Source organism: Ammospiza caudacuta, chromosome 5, assembly GCF_027887145.1.
Source record: "Ammospiza caudacuta isolate bAmmCau1 chromosome 5, bAmmCau1.pri, whole genome shotgun sequence".
NCBI lineage: Eukaryota > Metazoa > Chordata > Aves > Passeriformes > Passerellidae > Ammospiza > Ammospiza caudacuta.
In genome coordinates, this window is record NC_080597.1 from 52,716,515 (window position 1) to 52,739,014 (window position 22,500).

Genomic DNA, 22,500 nt, shown 5'->3' on the forward strand with positions numbered 1-22,500 from the left:
TACATTGGTATAGAATTACCCGGTATGTTTATGTGGACCTGATGGTCATTCTGTATAACTGGGTTTATCAGCCAAGTAAGTTGTGTTACCTAGCACTGCAAGTAGTAGTTCTTATTCGTGCTACTTTTGATGTGAAGAAGCAAGAAGGACACCCTGTGGTAAAATCTGGAACATTCAGTTTTGCTGCAAATGTTAGATTGATAGAAGCTTTTGCAAATGCATGTGGATATGCATTAATATTTATCCAAGCTGTCATAAATGATTTCACATCATAGTGTTGGGGAACATGGTGCTCATGGCAAAAACTTTAAAGTTTAATTATAATATATAATTTTTATGCAGAAGAGGCAAATGTCAGGACTTTTTTATTTTGATTTAAGTTCTGGTCATTTTTTAAAGTATAGCAGCTGCCTGCATTATAAAGGAGCCATACATTGTGTGGAAGGGCAAAGGGGTTAAGTGTAATTCAAAGTCAAAAAATGATGTAAAACTAGAAAGTGCCATGAATATCAGAACATAATTAATAATGGAAAATCATGAAACCTAAGCAAAAGAAAGAGTAAACCAGAAGTAGAAATGCTGTTATTTACAGAATGTGAAAATAATTGGAAATGCACAAAATCCTTCTGACCACTTACACAAATACTCAAAATGAGCTGTTCTGTGTGTGTATATTCCTAAATGTTCATACATGTAAGAGTGCTATGTGTATGTATGGGCTAATAATTTGGTTTTATTTTTCCTTTTGGTAGGCTGCGCTGGCAGAGAGCAGTTTACCATTGCTGAGTAACCCGGGACTGATAAATAACGCATCCAGTGGCTTACTGCAGGCAGTGCATGAAGATCTCAATGGTTCGCTGGATCACATTGACAGTAATGGAAACAGCAGTCCAGGCTGCTCTCCTCAGCCTCACATGTAAGTGCAGTCAGCTCTCTTTCAGGAAAAAATGCCTAAGACACAGTATTATTCAAAAGAGCTTTGAAAGGTGGTAAGTGAAACATCTGGAGCTACATATTTGAAACTAAACATTTATATTAAAACATTTAAATAGATGAGTCTTCATTTACTTTGTAGTGATTGCTTTAAGCTTTTTTTTTTTTTTTTTTTTTTTTTAAACCTCATCAATTTGCTTGCAAGCTCTGAACGTAATGGGAGGCTGATCTGTGTGGTCATTTTCAGAGCCTGGTTTGTAAGGTATAGACAGAATGTTCACACTGGAATTAGTTGTAATTTTAACTATGACTCTCCAAACCATTTATGAACTGTAGTAGAGATATTGCCCGTTTATACAAACCATAAAATGCAAAGTTTAACTGTTGCCCACAGTTTACATAGAAGCCAGTAAAGTGTAACTTTTTGCCTGTCATATAAATCAGTGTAATTACGTATTCAAGTTTAATTACTGGTGCGTCTGTATTGGCAAGGTTTATATGTTATATTTTATGCAAGACTACGATTCCTATTAATATTTAGCAGCTAACTATATCATTAATTACTCTAAATTCTTTCCCCTACCATCTTTTTAATGGAGCTGAGAGAGTGGAAGTATTAAAAATTGATGTATTGTGGATTTCAGAAATGTGTCTGAAGCTTTAGAAATGCCTGGCCTTAATCAGTGGTGTCAAACATGGCAGTTTCTTGTTTACTAAACAGTAAAACATGTATCTTGGAGGTATTGTTTCCCAGGTTATTTATATAATAATTAGCAGTGTGATATGTAAGTAGACATTGTTTTAAGTCTACTGTAAGATGATTTTTTAAGTGTATCTAAGATGATGTCTTTTTTTTAGTGTTTTGAAAAGCTGATCTCATTTGCCTTTTTTAATTCCATTTTCTCTTTCCCATTTTAAATGTTCATTTTAATTGCTAGAGTGTGATATTTAACAGTAAGAGTAATTGAGACCAGACTGCCTTTTTTACTTATGCTCTGATGTGTTAAGAATCCATTTTGATCTGACCTTTTTTAGAAAAAATATTTTACTGATTTTTTTCTTCTTTTGTTTGGCATGTTAATATATCTGTGATCACATAGAAATGTTTATTGTCATGCATTTAATTGTTTTATTGCACATTTATTCTACTTGCCTTTGAAAATAATACACTGTGAACATTCATATATTTTATCAGGTTCCAAACCATTACTTTTTCAAAATGGAAAAATTTGTCTTTTGGAAGTGTCTTTAGATGTATTAAATAATACAAAAGAAGTAATAAAACTTGAAGTAGAAAGAACATGAATATATGCTCTTGAGAGTAACACTACTCTAAAACAAGTAAAGTGAGCAATCAGACAAAAGTTTTTATATCCCATGCTTGATGCTATCAACCATGCAGTGGGTAGCTTGAGGCCTTTTACTTTTAGCAGTTCTCCTGAGTATGCTAATGCTCTCTTCCTGTATAAAATGCCAAGACAATAAAACTTTAAAGAGCAAACAAGAGTTAGATCATGTGTGTTAAAAACAGCTACTTTACAGAAAAGAATGACACTTGCTATTAAAGTTGTTTTGTAAGTGTTAGGCAGATCTGTTTACATATCCTATGTTCCGTCTGCCATTCTGCTGGATAAACTGTGATATCTGTGCATATGATTATGTAGATATGGCTACATTTATAGCTGTGTTTATAGCTAAAATAGTGCATATTGAAGTAATTCTTGCCTATAACAAAGCCAAATACCCTAAGTTACACCCTAACTCAAGATTGAACCTTCCTCTCTCATTTTTATGATGTCATTTGTCAAAATAGGCATTTTCAGGACTTGCTATGTTGATTCCTTTGAAACTTGTGAGGACATGTTGCTCAGTTCTTTATAGACTGAAGCAGCAATATGTAAATGCCTGAGACACAACTGGAGAAAGAATCTATGCACATTCATCCCATGCAGCAAACTTGGTGCAAGAAGTCTGGGCTTCTGTGAGACCGAGAGCCATCAGACTCTCGGTCTCAAAGATGCCAAAGGAGCCAAAAGATGCATCTAGATGCCCACTCACTTGTGATGTGATATTTTCTCCGTTTCTTTGGGGGGAAAAAAGGGAATGAATGGAATCTGCAAGGAAAGACCAGGGTAGGGAGAAGCTTGCATGAGAGGCAGAGGAGCAAGGAAGAAGAGACCTCTTCCTTGCCTCCATGACCACATTGGTCAGGGATCCTCATTTTTGTTACATAAGAAAATGAGAAAATAGTATAGGTAAAGCAAAACAGAAGTAAAACAAGTGAAGGATATGGCAAACAACGAAGACACAATTTAAATTTTGCATTGCCCACACATAACATAATCTCTTTTTTCTTTTTTTTTAACTGAAAAATAATTAATAAACTAGTCAAAAAAAAAAAAAAAGATATTTTACTGGCACAAGCACCTACTTACTTTTAGTCTCCTGAGAAGGTTCACCCAGGAAGTGTGGGTTTTTGTCCCTTAGAGAAGGGTTCTTGAGGTCTGATAATTACTACACTCACCTATAGATTTGGAGGCTCTGTTAATCTCCAAGCAGATTAAACCTCCATCTCCTGATTCCCAGGAGGTGGCAGAAGCCACAACAGGAGGTGTATGCTGAGCAATGTTGCCTGCCATCTTGTAGGTGACACATGCAGGAACAATGGAGCAAGGTATTAGAGAAGGAGGCAAGAAGTTGTGTGCAATTTAGAGATCAAGGCATTCAATTGGGAAGGTGCATTGGATTCTAGACAAGCTTCTAGAGAGAGTCATTTGTTTGGTATTTCAGCAGCAAATGCAAAACGAGTCCCAGTGACAAAGTCAAGCATCTTAGTTGGGTATTTGGTTGTTAAAATTGTACTGACTGTCATTTTATCAGATATGATAAAACCACATGATAGCATAACTGTCTTATTTTGGGATGATCATATTAATGTTTTAGCATATTTTGTGTGTATGTGCAGAAGTCAATGTATCTGTGGTTGAGCATTGGGACATTATTAGAGACATTGATTTCTGTTACTATAGTGCCTGTGCTACTGGGTGTCAGAAAGTGGGGAAATTGTTTCAGTTCTTGGATATGAACCTAGTACTTCACATCTGGTTTTGAAGAGACACAGTAGTAAGAGTAGTTAGAGTCATTAATTTACCCATCTGTGACGAGGTATCTTAACACAGGCAGGCAAAACGACCTGCTTAGAAAATAGTCTCTGTTCATTGACTAGAGAAAGACAGCAGGTCTATAACTTCAAGTAACTGTATCACACTTCAACGCTTGTTAAGTGCAGTGAGTCCATCCAGTGTATTCAGGGCACTTTAAGACCTCCAAAATTTTGGCCTCAGGTAATGAAATATAATCTGCTCCATTTTTTATGCTTTTGAATACTTAAAAATACCACAGTAAGTTGTAGGTGTTTAACCATGGCCTAGTAGCTGGGATAACGCTTATATTAATAATTGCATAAAGCATCTGAAATTTTATTCTGTGTGCCTCCCAGTTTCCTTTCTCCATCTGACAAAAGGTGGCAATTCCATAGTCCAGGATGCAGCATATGAGTGGTGGAATCTTAAGTCCTAGATTTTCTTTCTGTATTTCAGCAGTATTAAATCCAAGTTCTGTCTTTGACTGGCCTTTAAAACTGATTCCTGATGTGTAGGCTCTGAGTGCTTCCTTGACATAAATCTTCACTGAGAAAATGTGTTACTTATTGTGGGCATATGCATTCTGTTCAAAATTTAAATTTCTTCTAAGATCAGTTGTCGAGAATCAATATCAGGCAATTGTATTTTAAGTCAATGCTTAAGACTGTTTCTTCTTTCATTATTTCAACATGGACTGCTTCTCTGAACTTATTGTGAGTTAGAGCTGATAAGCAACAGGTTTCAAAGCAACAAACAGAACTGAAGATGTTTAATGCACAAAGATTCATTATTTATGTAAAACTACGTGCTGTTAACCTTGCATAACAATTGTACATGGATGTAACTGTAAGTTCCACAGTACACGTCTTTGGAGTATAAATGCAGATTTCTGAACTAAAGAAAACAAATCCAAACAAGTACAGTTAAAGGTGGGTTGTGGGAAAAAAAGTTTTAGTATTCCTGTAGAAACAACAGCACTGAATGAGGCATGGGGTGATGCTTAGGAACAATAATGACAGTTCATGCATTACTGAAAACACAACTTCTTTTTAACCTGTATGTAATAGCCAGCATACTGCTGAAGAGCTTTGGTGGGATTTGAAGGTCAGTTCTTTCAGAAGTAATAAATTTATATTTTTAAATGAAGATCAGGATCATAGTGAAATCAACTTTGTGCTATTACTTTTCCTGTCTCTATTATACATCCAAGAGTTCTCACTCTTGGGGATGGCAAATAAGGGATGAAAATCAAGTTCAGCTATTTTTCTGGTGTTTGTCTCTGCATTTGTATTAGACTGATTACACTTCAGTGATTATTGCAACTGGCACAGACCTGGGTGTTTTATCACCAGAATATTTAGCACATCACTAGCTCCTATGGTCATGGCAAATGCATCATGCAAAATGGCACTTTGCTTCATTGTATGATCCTGGTTGGGGGGGAGGTACAATTTTAATCTGCAAAACTCTTCATAGCAGTTGAGGAAACTGAAAGAAATTGGTCATGAGAAAACAAGGAAAATGGCAGACTGAGAAAATGTAGTCTTACCATAGGAAACAATGGGGTGATTATACCATTCCATTAAAACTCACTGCAGTTCATTAAATAAGGAATGGAAGGAGTAAGAAAATGTGATAGGGTAAACAGATATCCCTCTGGTGAGATTTTGAGAAAGGGACTTGTCATCATGGACGTCTCCCTGCTCACTCTGTGAGAATACAGACTGACAATGCAATTAAACTCCTTCCAACCGATTTACCGAAATAATCTAGTTCCTAACAGCAGATCCAGAATCCTGGAGTTAACGCCATTCTGATTTTTAGAATTTTAGTTGTTGACAGCTATTTTAGAAAAGTGAAAACAAGAAATTAGATTTTAGAGTTGCTTCTCAAAAAGTGAGTTCATACATCATCTATACGAGTCTTTATGTTCTGCTATTGTAGTGGTAGTACCTTAGACGGGAATTGTTTGAAGCCAAATGTCAAGACACACATATATTCCATGAACTTTAAAGCTGTTTCTAGAAAATGTTATGGTAGGTTGTTATGAGAAAGGATAACTTTTGTCCAAATGAGCAAGAGTAATAGTCAATCTTAAAAAAAAAGAAATAAAAAGGAAAAAAAATCTTATGCAGTGTCGTCCTTCTTCTTCGATTTTGTGTGGAAAAAGTGAATTCCAAGTATCTGTGGTTTCAGTCACCTTTTCTTTTTATTCTCCTGTTGTTCCCAACCCTTCTCCTTTACCTTTTCTCACTCTTGCCCTGACTGGATCATTTCTCTCTGCAGTTCTATCTGCATAATCATCAAACTTGTTATTTTTTTTCAAACTTTTTTATCTTTAAATTTTATTCCCAGAGGCAAATATGATTATTCTGCTCTAAGATCATTTACTTTTGAGGTGCTTCAGTTTGAAAGCATTCCATTGTCAGGTCGTTCCCATATCTGATTATTCTAGTCCCCCACTGTTAAGCTTTCACACCACTTACAGTAGGTTACCTATCATTCCAGTTTTAATCCCTTTCATTCCCTTGTTTCTTTAACTTCATAATGTTATAATGTTCCAATCCCCTGTCTTTCCTTCTTCCTTTTTTTTTTTTTTTTTTTTTTTTTTTGTTATCGTTTCATTGTCCCATTTCATGATCTCTTTGCATTTACCTTGGAGGCTTGTTCTGTTCTAGGGGACTGCTATGATCCAAGTCTCTTGTTCATTGTATAAGACTTGACATAGTGTATAAGAAAATAAACTCGCGAAACACATCAATTAACAGGGATGTAACAAGCATTATTAAATAGGTGAGAAGCATGTAATTGAGCAGATGAATGTGGTAGCAATTGCAGTATTTCTGGGTATCCTTGTTCATCAAAAACGTTTCACCTAATCACATGATATTTTAATGCCTGTATAATTTAATTTCACACATTTTTATTCATAAATCTAACATAAGGATGATAATGGACATAGAGACTTTGTGACAACAATTGACTTTTATTTTTATATGAAAAGAGGAACAGCTACGAAATGGGACCTTAAAGGTTATACCTTTTGTCTGAGCATATTCCCATTGAAAGAAGTTCTATTGTGAGAATATGCAGTGAAATAATTTTGGCTTTTGGAAAAATAAGCAATGGTGTTTTGATTAATAATATTTTTCACCATTCTCATTGAAACAACTTTTCACTTGAATATTTTCCTAAATATTTATATTCTCCTTTTTAAATTTTTATTTTACATTACTTTACTTTTTAGTTCATTTGTCCTCTATTTTTGCTTCTGTTCATCAATTTACTTATTTTCCAACGCTGATGGTCCAGTTCTTTATCATTTCATCTCTAACTTCTTAAATGTTATATGGCTTACTTTTGATCAGAAGTTGCTATTTCTTTTTTACATTATTCCAGCCCCAGTTGTTGCACTTCTAGAGTACATTCCCAATGCTCTTAACAAAAAGATCACTCCAGAGATACAGTGCCTTCAGCTGAAAAGAGTCAGATCCCCATAGCATGGCTTATAGAAGTTGCTAGGCTCCTGTGGGACTTCACAGAATCTTTTTGGAAGCTGTCTTGCTGAAAATTTGTCATACTGCTATCAGGAATTCTCAGTCTATGGACAAGGTACTTCTACTTTTCACATAAAAGGTCTGTATAAGAAAAGGCAGCATCCTAAGTGTTGTTGCAGATGTTAAAAATTTGTTTGACATTGCACAACTAAATTTCTCTGCAAACTCCCAAAATTGGTTCATAAGAAAATCTTGTCTTTGCACAATGCAAAAGCCGAAATGACAGTGCTGTTAAAGTGTATTTCTAAAACTGCACAGACAGTAACAAATTTTATCCACTATTGATGGTTGCATTTTTTTAATAACTGTGATATTATAAGCCAAAATTTTTGAAAGTGGACTCTCTAAATACAATTTCCTAAATACATGTGCCCAAAATGTGTCTTTAAACTTATCTTTCACATGAAGAGTCAAATAAAAACATACAATTATATCCAATTGATAACACTTATACCAGTATTTTAAATTATGATCCATAAATCCAAGCATTCCTTGAAAAATGTAGGACATTAGGCTGAGAAAGTATTATTTGACTATTGCTTAATCTTTAGTGTTAATAGAAAACTAGAGACTTTACACATTTTAAAAGACTAAAAATTCCCATTCAGGGTTGGTTTTTTGTAAGACTTTATAGAAAGACTTCATCACGTGTGAAACCCATGGTTAGGTCATGGTAAAGTTACTAAATCTCAAGATGGCTAAAACATGATTATACCTGGTAAAGTCCATTTGCAAAGGCAAACTTCCCAATCTTCTGGTGAAGTGCAGTTGTGTCTAAAAAAAGCCTTTGATTTACATCAGTGCTGGGAATGCACATGTGTGATACAACCCTGATGTAATTTCTCTTAGGGTTCAAACTGCAAGTATTCTGGTGGTTTTCTCCAAATGAGCAGCAACATTGAAAGTGTACCTTAAATGAGCTGAATGTATCCAGTGGTCTCCCTCCTATACCAAGTTTTTACCAAGTTCATTGTTCCACTGTTGCCATTGCTAAGGATTTAAGGATGTTGCAGGATCTTTGTATGATTGTGACCACTCCACTGATGCTTTTTGAAGACTTTATTAAGCTTCTGATTGAGATGGGTAAGGGGATATGTTTATTTGATGCTGTGCTATGCTATAATAGTAGTAGTCTGGGTAATTAGGGACTTCCCCCAAAACTGATTTTTATTTCTCTTCATGTTTTTCTTCCTTCTCTTCATTTCTTGCAAATTTGGCATTATCAGACATCATAGCTGAAAAAAATTACCTCAGAGGTTTTATCTCCTCTTGCTCTATGAACACAGGAGATAAGAGTCATGTTGTGGGCAACCATTTATTACAGTTCCTCTCCTAAAACTCTCATAGTCCCTCTCAAATTTGAAAGACGTTGTGAAACTTCATTGTTTTGATGATTATAAGCCATATTCCAATTTCCAGGCTAAATATATTCCAATTTAGTTTCACTGATATGGGTTTTAGTTTACAGAGTCTTTTTTACTCTTCCTCAAATTTCACCAATGTATTCTAGAGAGCACAGTGTGAACCTTGACTCTTTATTTTGTAGACCAAACAGACTGTTTCTGATAGGTCAGACTGTCCATTTTCCTCATGTGTCTACAAGCCATTCCATAAAAAGACTCAGTTTGGATTTAGTTATGGTGGGTAGGTATTAACAGGTTTTGTGAAGAATTCCAGATGTGCTTGTATGTAATGTGTTTCTTCTTTGTCTCTGTTCCTGTGGGGGAAAAGTGTGTTTCAGCTATATTCAGCTAAACTGTTATGGTTTCTTTTAATATACACTATTATGGATGGATTGGGGGCCCTGTTCTGGGAAGTGCTGTACAAAGGCAAAACAAAAAGGGTTGTCAAATCCCTACCCCAAACTCTTACAGTCTCTAGGTAGTAATTGAATTGCTTGGGTTTTGAGAAGGACCTTCAGATGCAGTTTGAATAGAAGGTGTATATTACTTACAGTTCTGTCCCCCTGTAGAGCAGCATCCCTTCATTTAGAGAAAGGTTTGACAAAAAGCCAGTTGCCACTGACTGTGCTACAGGTACATAAAGCCCAGAGGCAAACCATGCCTGGTGGCATGCCATGAGATGAGCACCCATCAAATAGTTTTCTGTAACTATCATGCCCTTTGATTCATAACATTATGACAGAAATAATAATGTGTTTGTATCTATCTGGAGCTACTGGAAGTACAATTTAAACCACATATATATTTATTTTGTAGCAAGATACAAATAGATGTGTTAATGGCAATTGTATTGGACTGTATATATTTTGTTTGCCAGGAATACCCTGCCCTATGAAGCTGAAATCTGTGTTAAGCACAGGTCAAAGTACATGACTAAGAGGCAGGATATGTTAATCTAGGCTCTGTGATATCTCAGATATTTCCTAATCAGCTCAGTCTGCAGGCAGACTGTATTTGTGTTTTCTTGCAGAGATGATACAGATATAGCATATTCATCTGACATGTTACTCTTGACATCTAAATGGTAAATCTGCAATAGTATAGAAATGGGAAGCATGATATTCATATGCTAATATGAATATTCATATGTTAATAGTTTGGTGAAATGTTCTGAAAAAAGTTAGAATGACTGGATGCAGTCTTTCTTAATACTAGAGGCTGGTGACGAATATGTGCTGACAAAGGTAGGTGGCTGTTGAGAGCATGCTTAACAGGAATGTTACAAGCTCTGTCTTCCACAGAGTTCTTCTGCTTGGTCTTTTCTGAAGACTGGGGAAAGACTAAAAACACTCGTTTTATTGAGAAGAGAGGAACTAGGTGGGAAATGATGACAGCCTTTAGAACGCAGTTCAGACAAGATGGGAAAGAACTTGTCTGTGGAGAATGGGACAAGAAATAATTGACTGATACCAAATTGGGTATGAGTGTAGATCAACTAGAGGGGTGTAGGGCTCTCCAGAGAGACTTGGAACGGCTGGACAAATGGACAGAATCAAATGGGATGAACTTCAATAAGTCCAAGTGCCGAGTATTGCACTTCGGCCACAATAACCCCCTGTACCGATACAAGCTGGGGATGGAGTGGCTGGACAGTGCTCAGGTGGAAAGGGACCTGGGGGTGCTGGTTGACAGTCGATTGAATATGAGCCAGCAATGTGCCCAGGTAGCCAAGAGGGCCAGTGCCATCCTGGCCAGTATCAGAAATGGTATGGCCAGCAGGAGCAGAGAGGTCATTCTTCCCCTGTACTCGGCACTGGTGAGGCCTCACCTGGAGTATTGTATCCAGTTCTGGGCCCCTCACTTTAGGAGGGACATCGAGTTACTTGAGTGTGTCCAGAGGAGAGCAACGAAACTAATAAGGGGCTTGGAACACAAGCCATATGAAGAGCGACTGAGGGAGCTGGGGTTGTTCAGCCTGGAGAAAAGGAGACTCAGGGGCGACCTCATCGCTCTCTACAACTTCCTGAAGGGTGGCTGTGGTGAGCTGGGGGTCGGCCTCTTTCTCCGGGTGACAACGGATAGAACAAGAGGACACAGTCTCAAGTTGCGTCAAGCTAGATGTAAGTTAGAAGTAAGAAGGAAATACTTTACAGAAAGAGTGGTCAGAAACTGGAATCATTTACCCAGTGAGGTGGTAGAGGCATCATCCCTTGAAGAATTTAAAAAAAGACTGGATGTGGCACTTGCTGCCATGATCTAGCTGAACAGTTAGAACATCAGCTGGACTAGATGATCTTATAGGTCTCTTCCAGTCTTGAAAATTCTGTGATTCTGTGATTCTGTGTGACTGGTATTTTGGCAAGAACAGTTAGGATGGACACCAGAAAAAAAACACCTTTCAGAATTTAGGATAATAAAGTGCTGATAATGTGTACCAGCACAGAAAGTCTTTAGAACCACTGATACTGGAAGCTTCTAAGAATAAATTCAAGTAGTCAAAAGTGATTTAACTATAAATGATCCTACTTTGGGGTAGGGAAAGTAAATTAAGAGACTTTATGATCTCTTGAAGTTCCTTCTAACCCTGTTTCCTTTTATCCGTATCATAAATCTTGAAAAAGTAGGGACTTTTTCATGTATGCCACATTTTACAAAGGTAGCTGAATTGTCCATATCCATTTATTTTGTAATTTGGAACAGCTATCATTGCAAATTCTTTTAAGTGCTCTTATTTTTATGATCAAATTGAAAGTTGGCCTCGCAGAGCCAACATAGTGAGCATAAAATTCAGTTAATATGAAAAATGTCAGCAAGGGTAGTGCAGAAAGTCCTTAACAGGCCAGTTTGACCCAATTGTCTGTGTTGAGTGTGGTGTCTGGTTCTACTTGTTAAATACTATCATCAACAAAAAAAACCACAGCTGAAGAGCTGGCCTTTCTCCAGGCTTGTTCTAGTAGACTAAGCTAGGCCAGCGGTCTTGGGAATCCAGAGAGGTCCCAGCTGACTGGAAGCTGGTGAATGTCACCCCAATTTCCAAGAAAGGCAAGAAAGAGGACCCTGGAAACTGCAGGCCTGTAGGTCTCAATTCAGTGTCTGGCAAAATCATGGAAGACCTTATTCTGGAAAGTATTGAGGAAAAAAAAAGAGAAAAAGAGAAGGACGACTCAATCACTGGTCAGAGCCAGTACAGCTTCATGAGTGGGAAGGTCAAGTTGTCAAACCTGATTTCCTTCTATGGCAAGATAATTTGATCTAGGAAAGCCAGTAGATGTGATCTTTTTGGTCTTCTGTAAAGTTTTTAATACTGTCTCTGACAGGATCCTTCTGCGCAAAATGTCCAGCACTCAGCTGGATAAACACTTTATGTGATGGGTGAGCAACTGGCTCATGAGTCAGGCACAAAGGGCTACAGTGAATGGGGTGACATCAGACTGGTGACCTGTCACTAATGGGGTTCATCAGGGCTCCATCCTTGCCCCTGTGCCCTTCAACATCCTTATGAATGACATGGATTCAGGACTGGAAGGGATACCGAGTTTGCCAATGACGCTTAACTTGGAGGAGCTGTAAACTCCCTTGAGGGAGTTGTTCCATATTATTTATCTGATCAGCTCTATGTTTCCCAAGAGTATTATTGAGGTAAAAGTTTTCAACAGAAATAGAAAAATTTATATGGCATGTATTTATATTAAAATGTACAAATCCTATATATAGCACAGTTCAATTTCTCCCTCAGCTTTTCCAGGATCATTTGATAGCTTTCCAGATTTTGCATAGAGAATATTTGTTGGTTCTAACCCACAAATAAGACTGAGATACTTAATTGCTGCTGCTAAGTTTCTGTGTAACTGGTACAATTTTTAAAACATTCCAACCATTAGGCACTACAGAGCATGCCAGATCCACAACCTCTTGTCTTGAACTTTGTTTTCTGGGCTTGCTACTTTTTATGGTTCTTCAATAACCTCAAAAATATTCACACTGAAATCTCTAGTACTTTGTCACTTTGCTTTGAAATTTTGCCTTAAAAACTTCTGTGCTTTTTCTCCCTAATACTTTTCTTTGTTTAGCATGTTAACTTTAGACGTTTGAACTAGATGCAGTTGACGGGTTGAAAGACTTTAGACGCCTGTGCCCTAAGCTAATTTCTAGTCAAGTTTTTACTTTCTTGTGGTTCTATCACAGGGAAAATACATTTATTTAGACACCAAAGGGAGCAAGCAAATGTCAAGGATGGGAATTTTAGTAAGAGTTGCTAGAATCAGAAATCTATGTTAATGTTATCTTCTTAGTCAGAACTTGATTCTTAAAAAATTTGATCCTGTAAGAAAGGCTAATTGTAGGTGAGCTTTAAGCTTCATTTGATATTTAAAGAAAGTTTATTCTTAATATGCCATTTTTTCAGAAAGATGTCTTTATCTATGTTCAGAATTTAATATATTAGTGCAAATGGGGTATTCATATTTATAGTCTTTGCCTTTTCTTTCCAAGTCTAAAAATAATACTAATTTTAAAAGAGAACCCCAAACAATAGACAAAACACTAAGACCTGCTCAATTTAATTATAAGTTTCATAAGATAAAAAAATCCTCTGTATGTTTTCACTGCCCATTTTTAATCAATGAAATAATTTACTTTGTTAAAGGAAAATGACATTGTCAAATTAAATCAGTCAATTTATACTCTAAAAGTTTTTCTATACAAAGCTAATTTTTTTAAAGTAAGTTAAAAAAAGAACAGAACATGTTTGATTGTTGAGAATTTTTTAAAATTATTTTCAACATTTTTTTTCCATTCAGACTCCTTACTATAAAGTCAAAATTCTTCAAAAACTTGTTTTGCATATTTTCCTTTTAATTTTGGTATGCCACCAATGGCCATTTTCAGACTTTCCTTCAAAAAGAAACTCATTGGTTTAACTGTTCCTCATTTGAAGAGAGCCAGTTGATAATTGTATGCGCTTGGGCTGGCCCAAATGGATAGGGCAGGGAGCACCAAGCACCAACTCCAGCCTCTTCAGGATCAAATGTGTTTGTATAAGTCATCCCTGACTTGGTAAGTGCATATGCTATAGAAAGGAAAAACAAGAGGTTTGCTCCTAGTGTCCATGAATTAATGGCTAGCTGGCTTCTGCAGTGTGAAGGTCAATATGTGTTAAAACATTTTTCCTTTAGATTAATGATAGATGGCATCTTGGAATTACTGAATACTTAATATTTTAAATAGGATTTAAATATGTAATAATTTTGAAAATCAGAGCTCATTAACTGTGTAACATACTGAGGATTTTAGAAACTTCTCTTTTGCAGTTGCATTATGCCCTTTTATTTTTATAATAAATTAGTAGTGTGATAGCTGTAAGGATAAAATTATTATAAATCTGCCATAATAAATTAAATAAATATTAAACCTTTAAGTTTAAGACAAAGGTGAATGTGTCCTTTTTCCCATGTTTCCATATTTTTAGTACCTCACTATTACTCATATCTCCAAGCCTCTCCTCTTATGTTGGCTTCAGACGCAGCTAAATTAAATTGATTCAAAGTTTCCTCCCACAGGTATGTTTCCCGTGCCACAGGTCACTTCTGTTCTTTCCTGGATTCTTCTGTATGGTTTTTGGGATGAGTGAGTAATAGCTGGAGGGTAGTCAGGTACATGGATTATAGAAGTTTAAGTGAGGGCCTACTTACAAATACATAAACATTTTTTGTATAATTCTTGTCATTTTTCTCTCCTAGTTAGTCTAACATACTAACAGGATTTGATTCCTCAAGCAGAAGCACCATTGAAAGATTCATAATATATTTCCCAAATGGTTATAGTAGATGGACGTATATGAATAGTTTATTTCCTTTCTTTTGTTTGTCAGCAGTAAATTGATTTTGCCATGAATTGTCAACTTTGGGGTTTTTTCACAGTTAACTTCACAAATAACTAATCTATATATGTATATCATGTTTTTATCTCTGTTTATATCTTCAAGGCTATTCATAATTCTTTTCAAAATAGAAATCAAATGTAGGATCTTAGAGACTTGCTGCTAAACTGCCTCTTTGTTGTGATATAATCTTTTGTTCTTCATCAAATTACTTTTATTACTGACAAATCTTTGTGTCTACTTTTAGTATGAGTTGGATTTTTGGAAGTTTCTCACGGGAATTTGTGAATTTAAATATGCCCATCTGCTCCCCTTGTTTACTGCAGCATTATTCTTGGAAGGCTCATAGAGCAAGTAAAATTACTGGTCTTACATATACGTGTTATTCCACCTCATTCATCTGGTAGAAAAATGTGTGTTTCATATTTGGTTATTCCCCCTTCTCCCCAAACGTTCTGTGAGATGCATTACATATTTTACTTACAGCTTCTGTGAATAAACTTCTGAAGCAAAATCATGGCTTTAATGAAGTCAAGGGGAATTTTCCCATTGACTTAAATGAGATCTGGAGTTCATCCAAGGAAACTCTTTGTCTTTATATCTTTGGCTTTCCCTCATTTCTTATTCTACTTTCAGTCACTCCGAATCATTCCTAATCTCCTTCTGATATTTCCTGTAACTTCTTACAGTCTCATTTCTCAATTTCAGTTTCTCAAAATATTTTTATATTTGTTTTGCCTTTTTTTTTCTTTTTTCTAAATAAGACAAGAAGCTCTCCCAGATCTGAAATCTTTCATTTGGTCTTTGAAACTTTTTACACTCTTACTACTCTATAACATTAGCAAAATCAGCAATGTTGAAATCCAGAATAGTTTTATCCATGCAAATCCAAGCAAGAAATATTTTCTCATTTATTCTCTCTGTTTATGTCAAGACTAATTGGATATGGCCTGTTAACCAATAAGTTAGTAAGTTTTTTTTAAAGACTTGAGTTTTGTTTTTCTTGCTAATATAAGTGTAATGTCTTAATATTTTCTGCTGTCTATATTCCCCTAAACCCCAAAAGCTATAGATAAAATCACCCTTTTCTTTCTTTTTTTTTTTTCTTTTTACTCTTTCTTCATTAAAGAGCCCTCTTAGAACTTCCTTTCCAGACACCCTACATAGCTTGTGGCATATTCCTCTCTTTAAGATAGCACTATGTTTTCTTTTAGTTCAGATTTTCAGGTAATAATGAGTATCTTCCTGCTGCCCCATTCCCCTCTGATATTAGACATACATAGGCACTCATATACAGAGTAGCTTTCCTCTGCTATTTTCATGCTAGATCGTCACATCCAGTTATTACTTGTTCTTGACTTTTACTCTAGTCTTACATTTGCAATACCTGGGTATTCTCTGATTTCTCCTGGAGTGCTGAATATTCTGGGACCCATCCTATTAACATCTTATATGATGCAGGATGGAACTCTTTCTCATTAGGTTTGCACATGGTATCAAATTAGGGGAACAGTCAATATGCATAAGGGTAAGATGGCCATTGAGAGGACCTGTATGGGCTGAAGGACTTGGCCAAGAGGAGCTTTTTGAAATGCCATGCCTTGCACCAAGGAAGGAAAATCCCCATCTGAGTCCAGTTTTGGCACCTCAAATTTAAGAATTACAGCAGTAAACTGAGGCGAGTTCAGCCAAAGTCTACACACCTGGTCAGAAGAAGAAGCAGTTGCCTTCTGGGGAGAGCCAGAGAGAGCTGAACTAGATCAGCCTGGAGAAGAGGGGGCTTTGAGGAGACCTGACTCTCAGTACCTATAGGAAGATAAGCAAGAAGATGGAAGCAGGCTCTTTATTTTGGTGGTAGAATGAGAGACAGAGGGCATAAGTTAAAATGAATATTTCCAACTGGACATAAAGAAATATGGATATATGTCCTCTTTCCTCATGAGGACAGTGAGGCAGTGGATGGGGCTGTTGACAAGCAAGTTGTATAGTCCATATCCTCTAAGGTTTTCCAAACGTGACTGGATAAAATTCCAAGCCTTCCTGTTGTGACCTTCTGTCTGTGCCTTCTTTAGGCAGCAGGTTCACCTAGAGAGCCCTTAAACTGCATTACCCAGTGATCCTAGCATGAGTGTTCTTTAAAACAACCACTGAGAGAGTGGGCAGAAGCAATGTAGCAATTTTAGCAATCAGGTGTAAGGAGAAAGATGTTCTGGATTTTGTTTTACAGATACTAGTAAAGTCATATCAGGTGCTCACAAAAGGGATGGATCTTGATGCAACAATAACTGAATTTACATCTTTTTTAAGTTATTAAAAGAAAGAAAAGTTGTACTTGCAAGACCAGTTTTATGCAGTTGGTAACTATGCGGTTTGTGATTATTATTTTTCTTTACCCCTGCTCCAAGGGACTTAGCTCCCTTTTATTCTAATGTAGTTGATGGGAGGGCATGAAGAGCACTAGCTGCTTCTACACTGACTGCTAAAATTTTATCAACAGATACTATAAAGAGGAAAGTCTAGTTTAGAGGTTGTAAAAGCAATAATTGACTTACACAAACTCATTCATTCTTGCTCCTACCTTTCTTGATGTGCCAGAGGCACTTTGTGACCATTGATCATTAATTCCATCTTATGCCATCTCCTCTAGCAATGAACTAAAGACAAACTTTAGGCCTAATTATCTTTTCCTATGAACTTTTATCTCCTGTCAGCATCCGCAGCAGTGCCTGCCAGTTAGGACTGTTTGTTGCCTCTGTTTTCTATTGCCAAGTCAATGCAACTCCCAACTCCACCATGGTAGACTTGAAATCCTTGGTGATGGATAAAATGATAAATATCAAAATAAGTATATTTCAAAGGTATATTTAGTGCTCCAGTGTTGCATTTCAGAAAATAAAAGGATGTTACTTCCATTTTTGTTTAAAAAATGTCTCTTGGAGGGCCCAGGGTGTAATTTGAAAGTGGAAGGTTGATAAAGCACATCCATAAACACCCCCACTGAGGAGCAGTGCTTCTACAGGATTAGAATTGTATTTCTGGTCTTCTTCCACCAGGATATTGGAGCTTCACTCTCTCATTAGTGAAATGAGGTAGCACACCCTCAGCTTCCTGTGAAGGGTATGTGACAACAGGACCTTCCTCCCTTTCTTGTTTAAAGCCAGAGATTTGCATATAGGCATTATTTTATCTAGAAATAATGCCACTTCTTCATCATTTCAGTACATGTGATAAATACATGTGGGAAGTGTTCTTCAAGGAGGAATAATAATGGATTCTGTGACAGTTGTAGCATATTTAATTACTCGTCTAATACTTTCTTCCTTTCTCAATATTTGGATTAGTATCTCCCCATGTGGCTGTACATATTCACATCAATAAACAGTTCACTTCTACTTAGAAAAAATAATAAACTGTTTATAATAGCAAAAAATTGTAGGAAGACAGAGTAAGAATTAGATAACATGAAAATATTATAGGATTTGAGGATTTGTCCCCATTTTTCTAGCAAAGTATAAATATAAAAATTTTAAATCTGAAATAGTGGAATGGAAAAGAAAGCTTTTCTTTCAATATTGCCATGGGACATCCTGCAGATCTATAGCTATATTGGCAAGATAGATTTCCCGAGGATATAGTCATTCTCCTCTATTAGGAAAGAGACAGCAAAGAAGTTATACATAATATATTTCAACATGTTAAACTTGGAAAATGCTTAATGCAAAGAAGCCTTTAGAAAGCAAAAATGCTTCAGATAAAAATAAATATTTTAAACTTTTTTACCATATGAAAATATGAAAGCATACACTAATTATTACAGTGGCCACAGAATTATGTGAGCATAGTAGCTCACCTTGTTGGCTTGGACACAAATATTTTCATATTTCTGCAGTTTGAAGAATTCTGTAGCTGTGAATCTTCTCCCAGCATTTACTGGAACCCTTTGTGTAGCTGAATAAGAATTGCACTTGTAGTGCAGGGTGCCCACTACATAAAAGAATTGAGGGCAACTCTTGGTAATAAGCAAAAACATAAATAAAAAATGCAGGTTTCTGATATTAAAAGTTACACTGGAAAAGTGGAGTTCCGTAAAAGCATTCAGTTTCTTTCTTTTCATTACTGAGGCACAGTAATTGTGAACAGTGATAGTGAGTCGATAGTAGAGTTGAAGGAATACCTGCAGACTAACCAATTGGTTTTGAAGATGTAATGTTTGTGGGCTTAAGGCTGTCTACAGAATTGTGAGGAAGAATGGATCAAATAGAACATCAGCTGGTTTGAGAAATAGTTAAAGTTGCTGGAGACCTACCTGATTATTTAGTTTATTTTTTTAACTCCTAAGAAACTCTATTTGTTTAATGGACAAACATAAACTCAAAGAAAATCAATGTAGTTTGCCACGACACATATGGCTTAGAAATTTTTCAGTCCCAAAGATTCCCCTGGGAAAATTTTCTTCATCTATGTTTTAGAAAATTCGTTGTCTTTATACACTTCTATATGAAGTCACTTGGAAAGCTGTGAGTCAATAGTATCAAAATTAGTCTCACACAAAATAAGCTTGGGAGGGACTTCAAGACATGATGTAATTTATTGCCCTTTGTGCCATTGAATACCAAAGTAAAAAACTCCCTAGTGTTACTAGGTGCCTAAGTCTCCATAGCAATACAAAATACTTTCAGCTGCAACCCAGCAAAAAGATTATCCTTTCATGATTTTAGACTGATTATTGCAACCCCTGAGTGGAATAAAAAGGCACCAAAAGAGCTTAAAAGAATTACATGACTTGTTGCAAATCATATTCTTGGCTACAAAGCTCACAGTAAGCACATTGACCTAGGCAGCTTCTCTCTCTCCACATCTACCACCACTTCAATACAAAGCCAAAAGCAAAGTATTTTCCCTGCCAGTCATTACATTGATTTAACTGCCTAAATCTCTCTGTCGTGATGTCCCACAGCACTTTTTCTTAAATTATTTTAGCAGAACATTAAAGATTTTAGGTGGATATGGGCAACAATATTTAGACGACCCAGATCTGAATGTGGAGTTTGTTCACTGGGAATCTTAGAGGGGTTGAATCCTGGAATTTTCCTGGCAACTTTCAGAATTAACCTCTGGACTTCTTGTGCTTTTTCTTTTTATTTTTCACATATACAAATGAGAAATGAACTAATGAACTAATTCTTTTTTTTTTTTCCTTCTATAGAATCGCATGAAAGATATACAGGGAAACTTAAATTGTTAAATCTCTTGTTTGGAAGAAGAAAAGGATTACTGTAGTAACACAATGCTGGTGGTTATAAAAGGCATTGTCTGCCTTCATATGTTTTCCAAAGAATAATTGAATCTTTTATTCAAAGCCTAGAATGAGTCCTATTTTACTAAAAAAATCTGAAAATTGTTGTAATTATTGATATTTCCTTGTCATTAATTCCCACTGCAGTTTTGCTTTATTTGGTATCCCCTTACGTTAAAGTTGATGTGAAGTGCATCCACTGTAGAAAATGTGCTATTCATAAATGAGAATATTGTATCAAGTATGTTTTCTTCTTGTTGACACCAGCTCAACTCAATTTAATTAAGAAATCATGTACTTGGTTATACGATCTGGTTGTTTTCTTCTCAGCAACAGCACATGTTCTGATGTTTAGAAGTTGAATGTAACACTTGTTTTGTTGCTGTTGTCTACATTTTAGCAGGGTTTTCATAACCGTTTTACTAAACACATTTTCCCTAGGTAGGATCAGTCTAATCTTCTGCAAAATTCAGAAGACAAGTTCACCTTGTATCAGATGAGTTATTGCCGACTTTGAGAATTTGGCTTCATCCCTAAATATTTGAAAGTTACTTTACACATTCCTTCCTAGTAGATATTTATCTCTCAGCTGCCTGGCCTGCTATCTTTCTTTTTCCTCTGGAAGCACAGAGCTCTTCTCCAAAAGCCTACAGTCTTCATAAGGCCTTTGTAAGTGTCCAGCAACTGTTACCTGTCTCCTGGCAGTAATTCCAGTTAAATGTTAGAAATGGTGATTTCTTTAAGGATACAGTATGCAGTTGTCATTTGCCAGTTAGTTGCAAGGAATGAGAGAAAAATCTTCATGTGAAGCTGTAAAGCAGGCAGAAGAATGAATGTTTGAGGCAGCCACAGAGAAAGAGGAACGTCATGTTCTGCAATCTATGAGCAAAGAAAAAGCAATGTATTGAGATGAGTAGGCAGATCTGCAAGATATTAGAATCCTTCTTTTATATTAAAAACATCTCTCACAGAGAGTATTATTTTGAAAGTGCTGGGGTACAGGAAAACTCTTCTTTATAATTGTAGATCCATCAATTGTAGAGAAGGAAATGAGGATGTTCATTTGTTTATATCTTTACCAAAAAGTTCTTTGTGTTAATTTAGCCTATTTTTTGCTGCTGCTGCTGCATTCATCTCCTTGCTTTCTGTGTGTGACCTTGCATTGTCACCCTGAGCTCAGGCAGAGGTGTATTTTGCCAGCGCTTCTTCAAAGGAGACAGACATTTTGCTGTGGACATTTGGACATGGTGTCACACTTGTACTTGCTAAGAGATGTATCCATCATCCCTTTATTATCCCAGAGTAAGCAGGGACTTAACATACTTCTCACAGATGTGTACCTAACTCCAAGGATGATTTAGGAAAGGCCCAAAAAGATGGGGACTCCAGGCCTCCCCCAAAAACCTGTTTCAGTGTTTCATTGTCTATACTAATTTTTAACTCTAGCATCTGACCCGTTGCTCTTTCTATAGCCTAAGACAATCCATTTTTCAGTCTTTCATCATGTAACAGGTTTTTTTTTTCCTAATTCTCTACCAGGGTTTTCTCTAGTTGTTGACATCTATGAAATTAATAACAATGTTCTTCATTCTATCTTCATTGTCATTAATAAAAAGTATTGACTAGTACTGAACACAATTGGTTCATCAAGAAATGATGCTAAACTTTCCTAAAATACAGATTTCAATTATATAGTAGATCAGAAAGTTCTGATCACAAGTCCAAAATCACTAAGCTATGGGTTTTAGAATTTGAGTAGCATATATATTAGTAAGAAGTCATGGAATACAGAAATATTTATTCAGTATTTATATTTAAATACTCAATACTTCACATGAGAATTTGTTTTTAGCACAATGTTCCCATTGTGTAACAAAATAGTAGTGAAAAAATTTGCAAATAATCACATTTAAACGTATTTCTGTCTGTAAATACACAAATCATCAAATCTTTTGCCTGTGGAAAAGAAACAGAAAAGGTTTTTAGTTTTCATATGTATCTTGTATAGTTGCTTTCTTAGAACATATATAAAATCCATCTCTAACCAAAGTTCATGCCTGAACTTTGCCTTTCAACATTTGATTTTGAAAAACAAACTCTAAAGTTGAGAGAAATGTTTGTTTCATGAGCCAATGTGTTATTCCTTGTATTTACTCTTCCAGAAAGAGATGCTTGTATGGCAGTGTTTTATAAAGCTTAGAAAGCTTTCTTAAGCTTCTGGCAGAACAACCTAGGAAATTTATTTCTGTGTGGACATCTGAACTACTTGATTTTTAGTCTTGATTTGCTG

The 22,500-nt window shown here is 36.0% G+C and overlaps 1 protein-coding gene across 1 annotated transcript in view; it reads left to right on the forward strand.

Moving 5' to 3' along the window:
- Positions 1 to 22,500, forward strand: part of FOXP2 (forkhead box P2) — a 283,948-nt gene that overhangs the window by 255,682 nt on the left and 5,766 nt on the right. Inside the window, exon 18 of the mRNA XM_058805027.1 lies at positions 753 to 916. Within this exon, the coding sequence (XP_058661010.1) occupies positions 753 to 916 (164 nt within the window). The remainder of the gene's footprint in view (positions 1 to 752; positions 917 to 22,500) is intronic.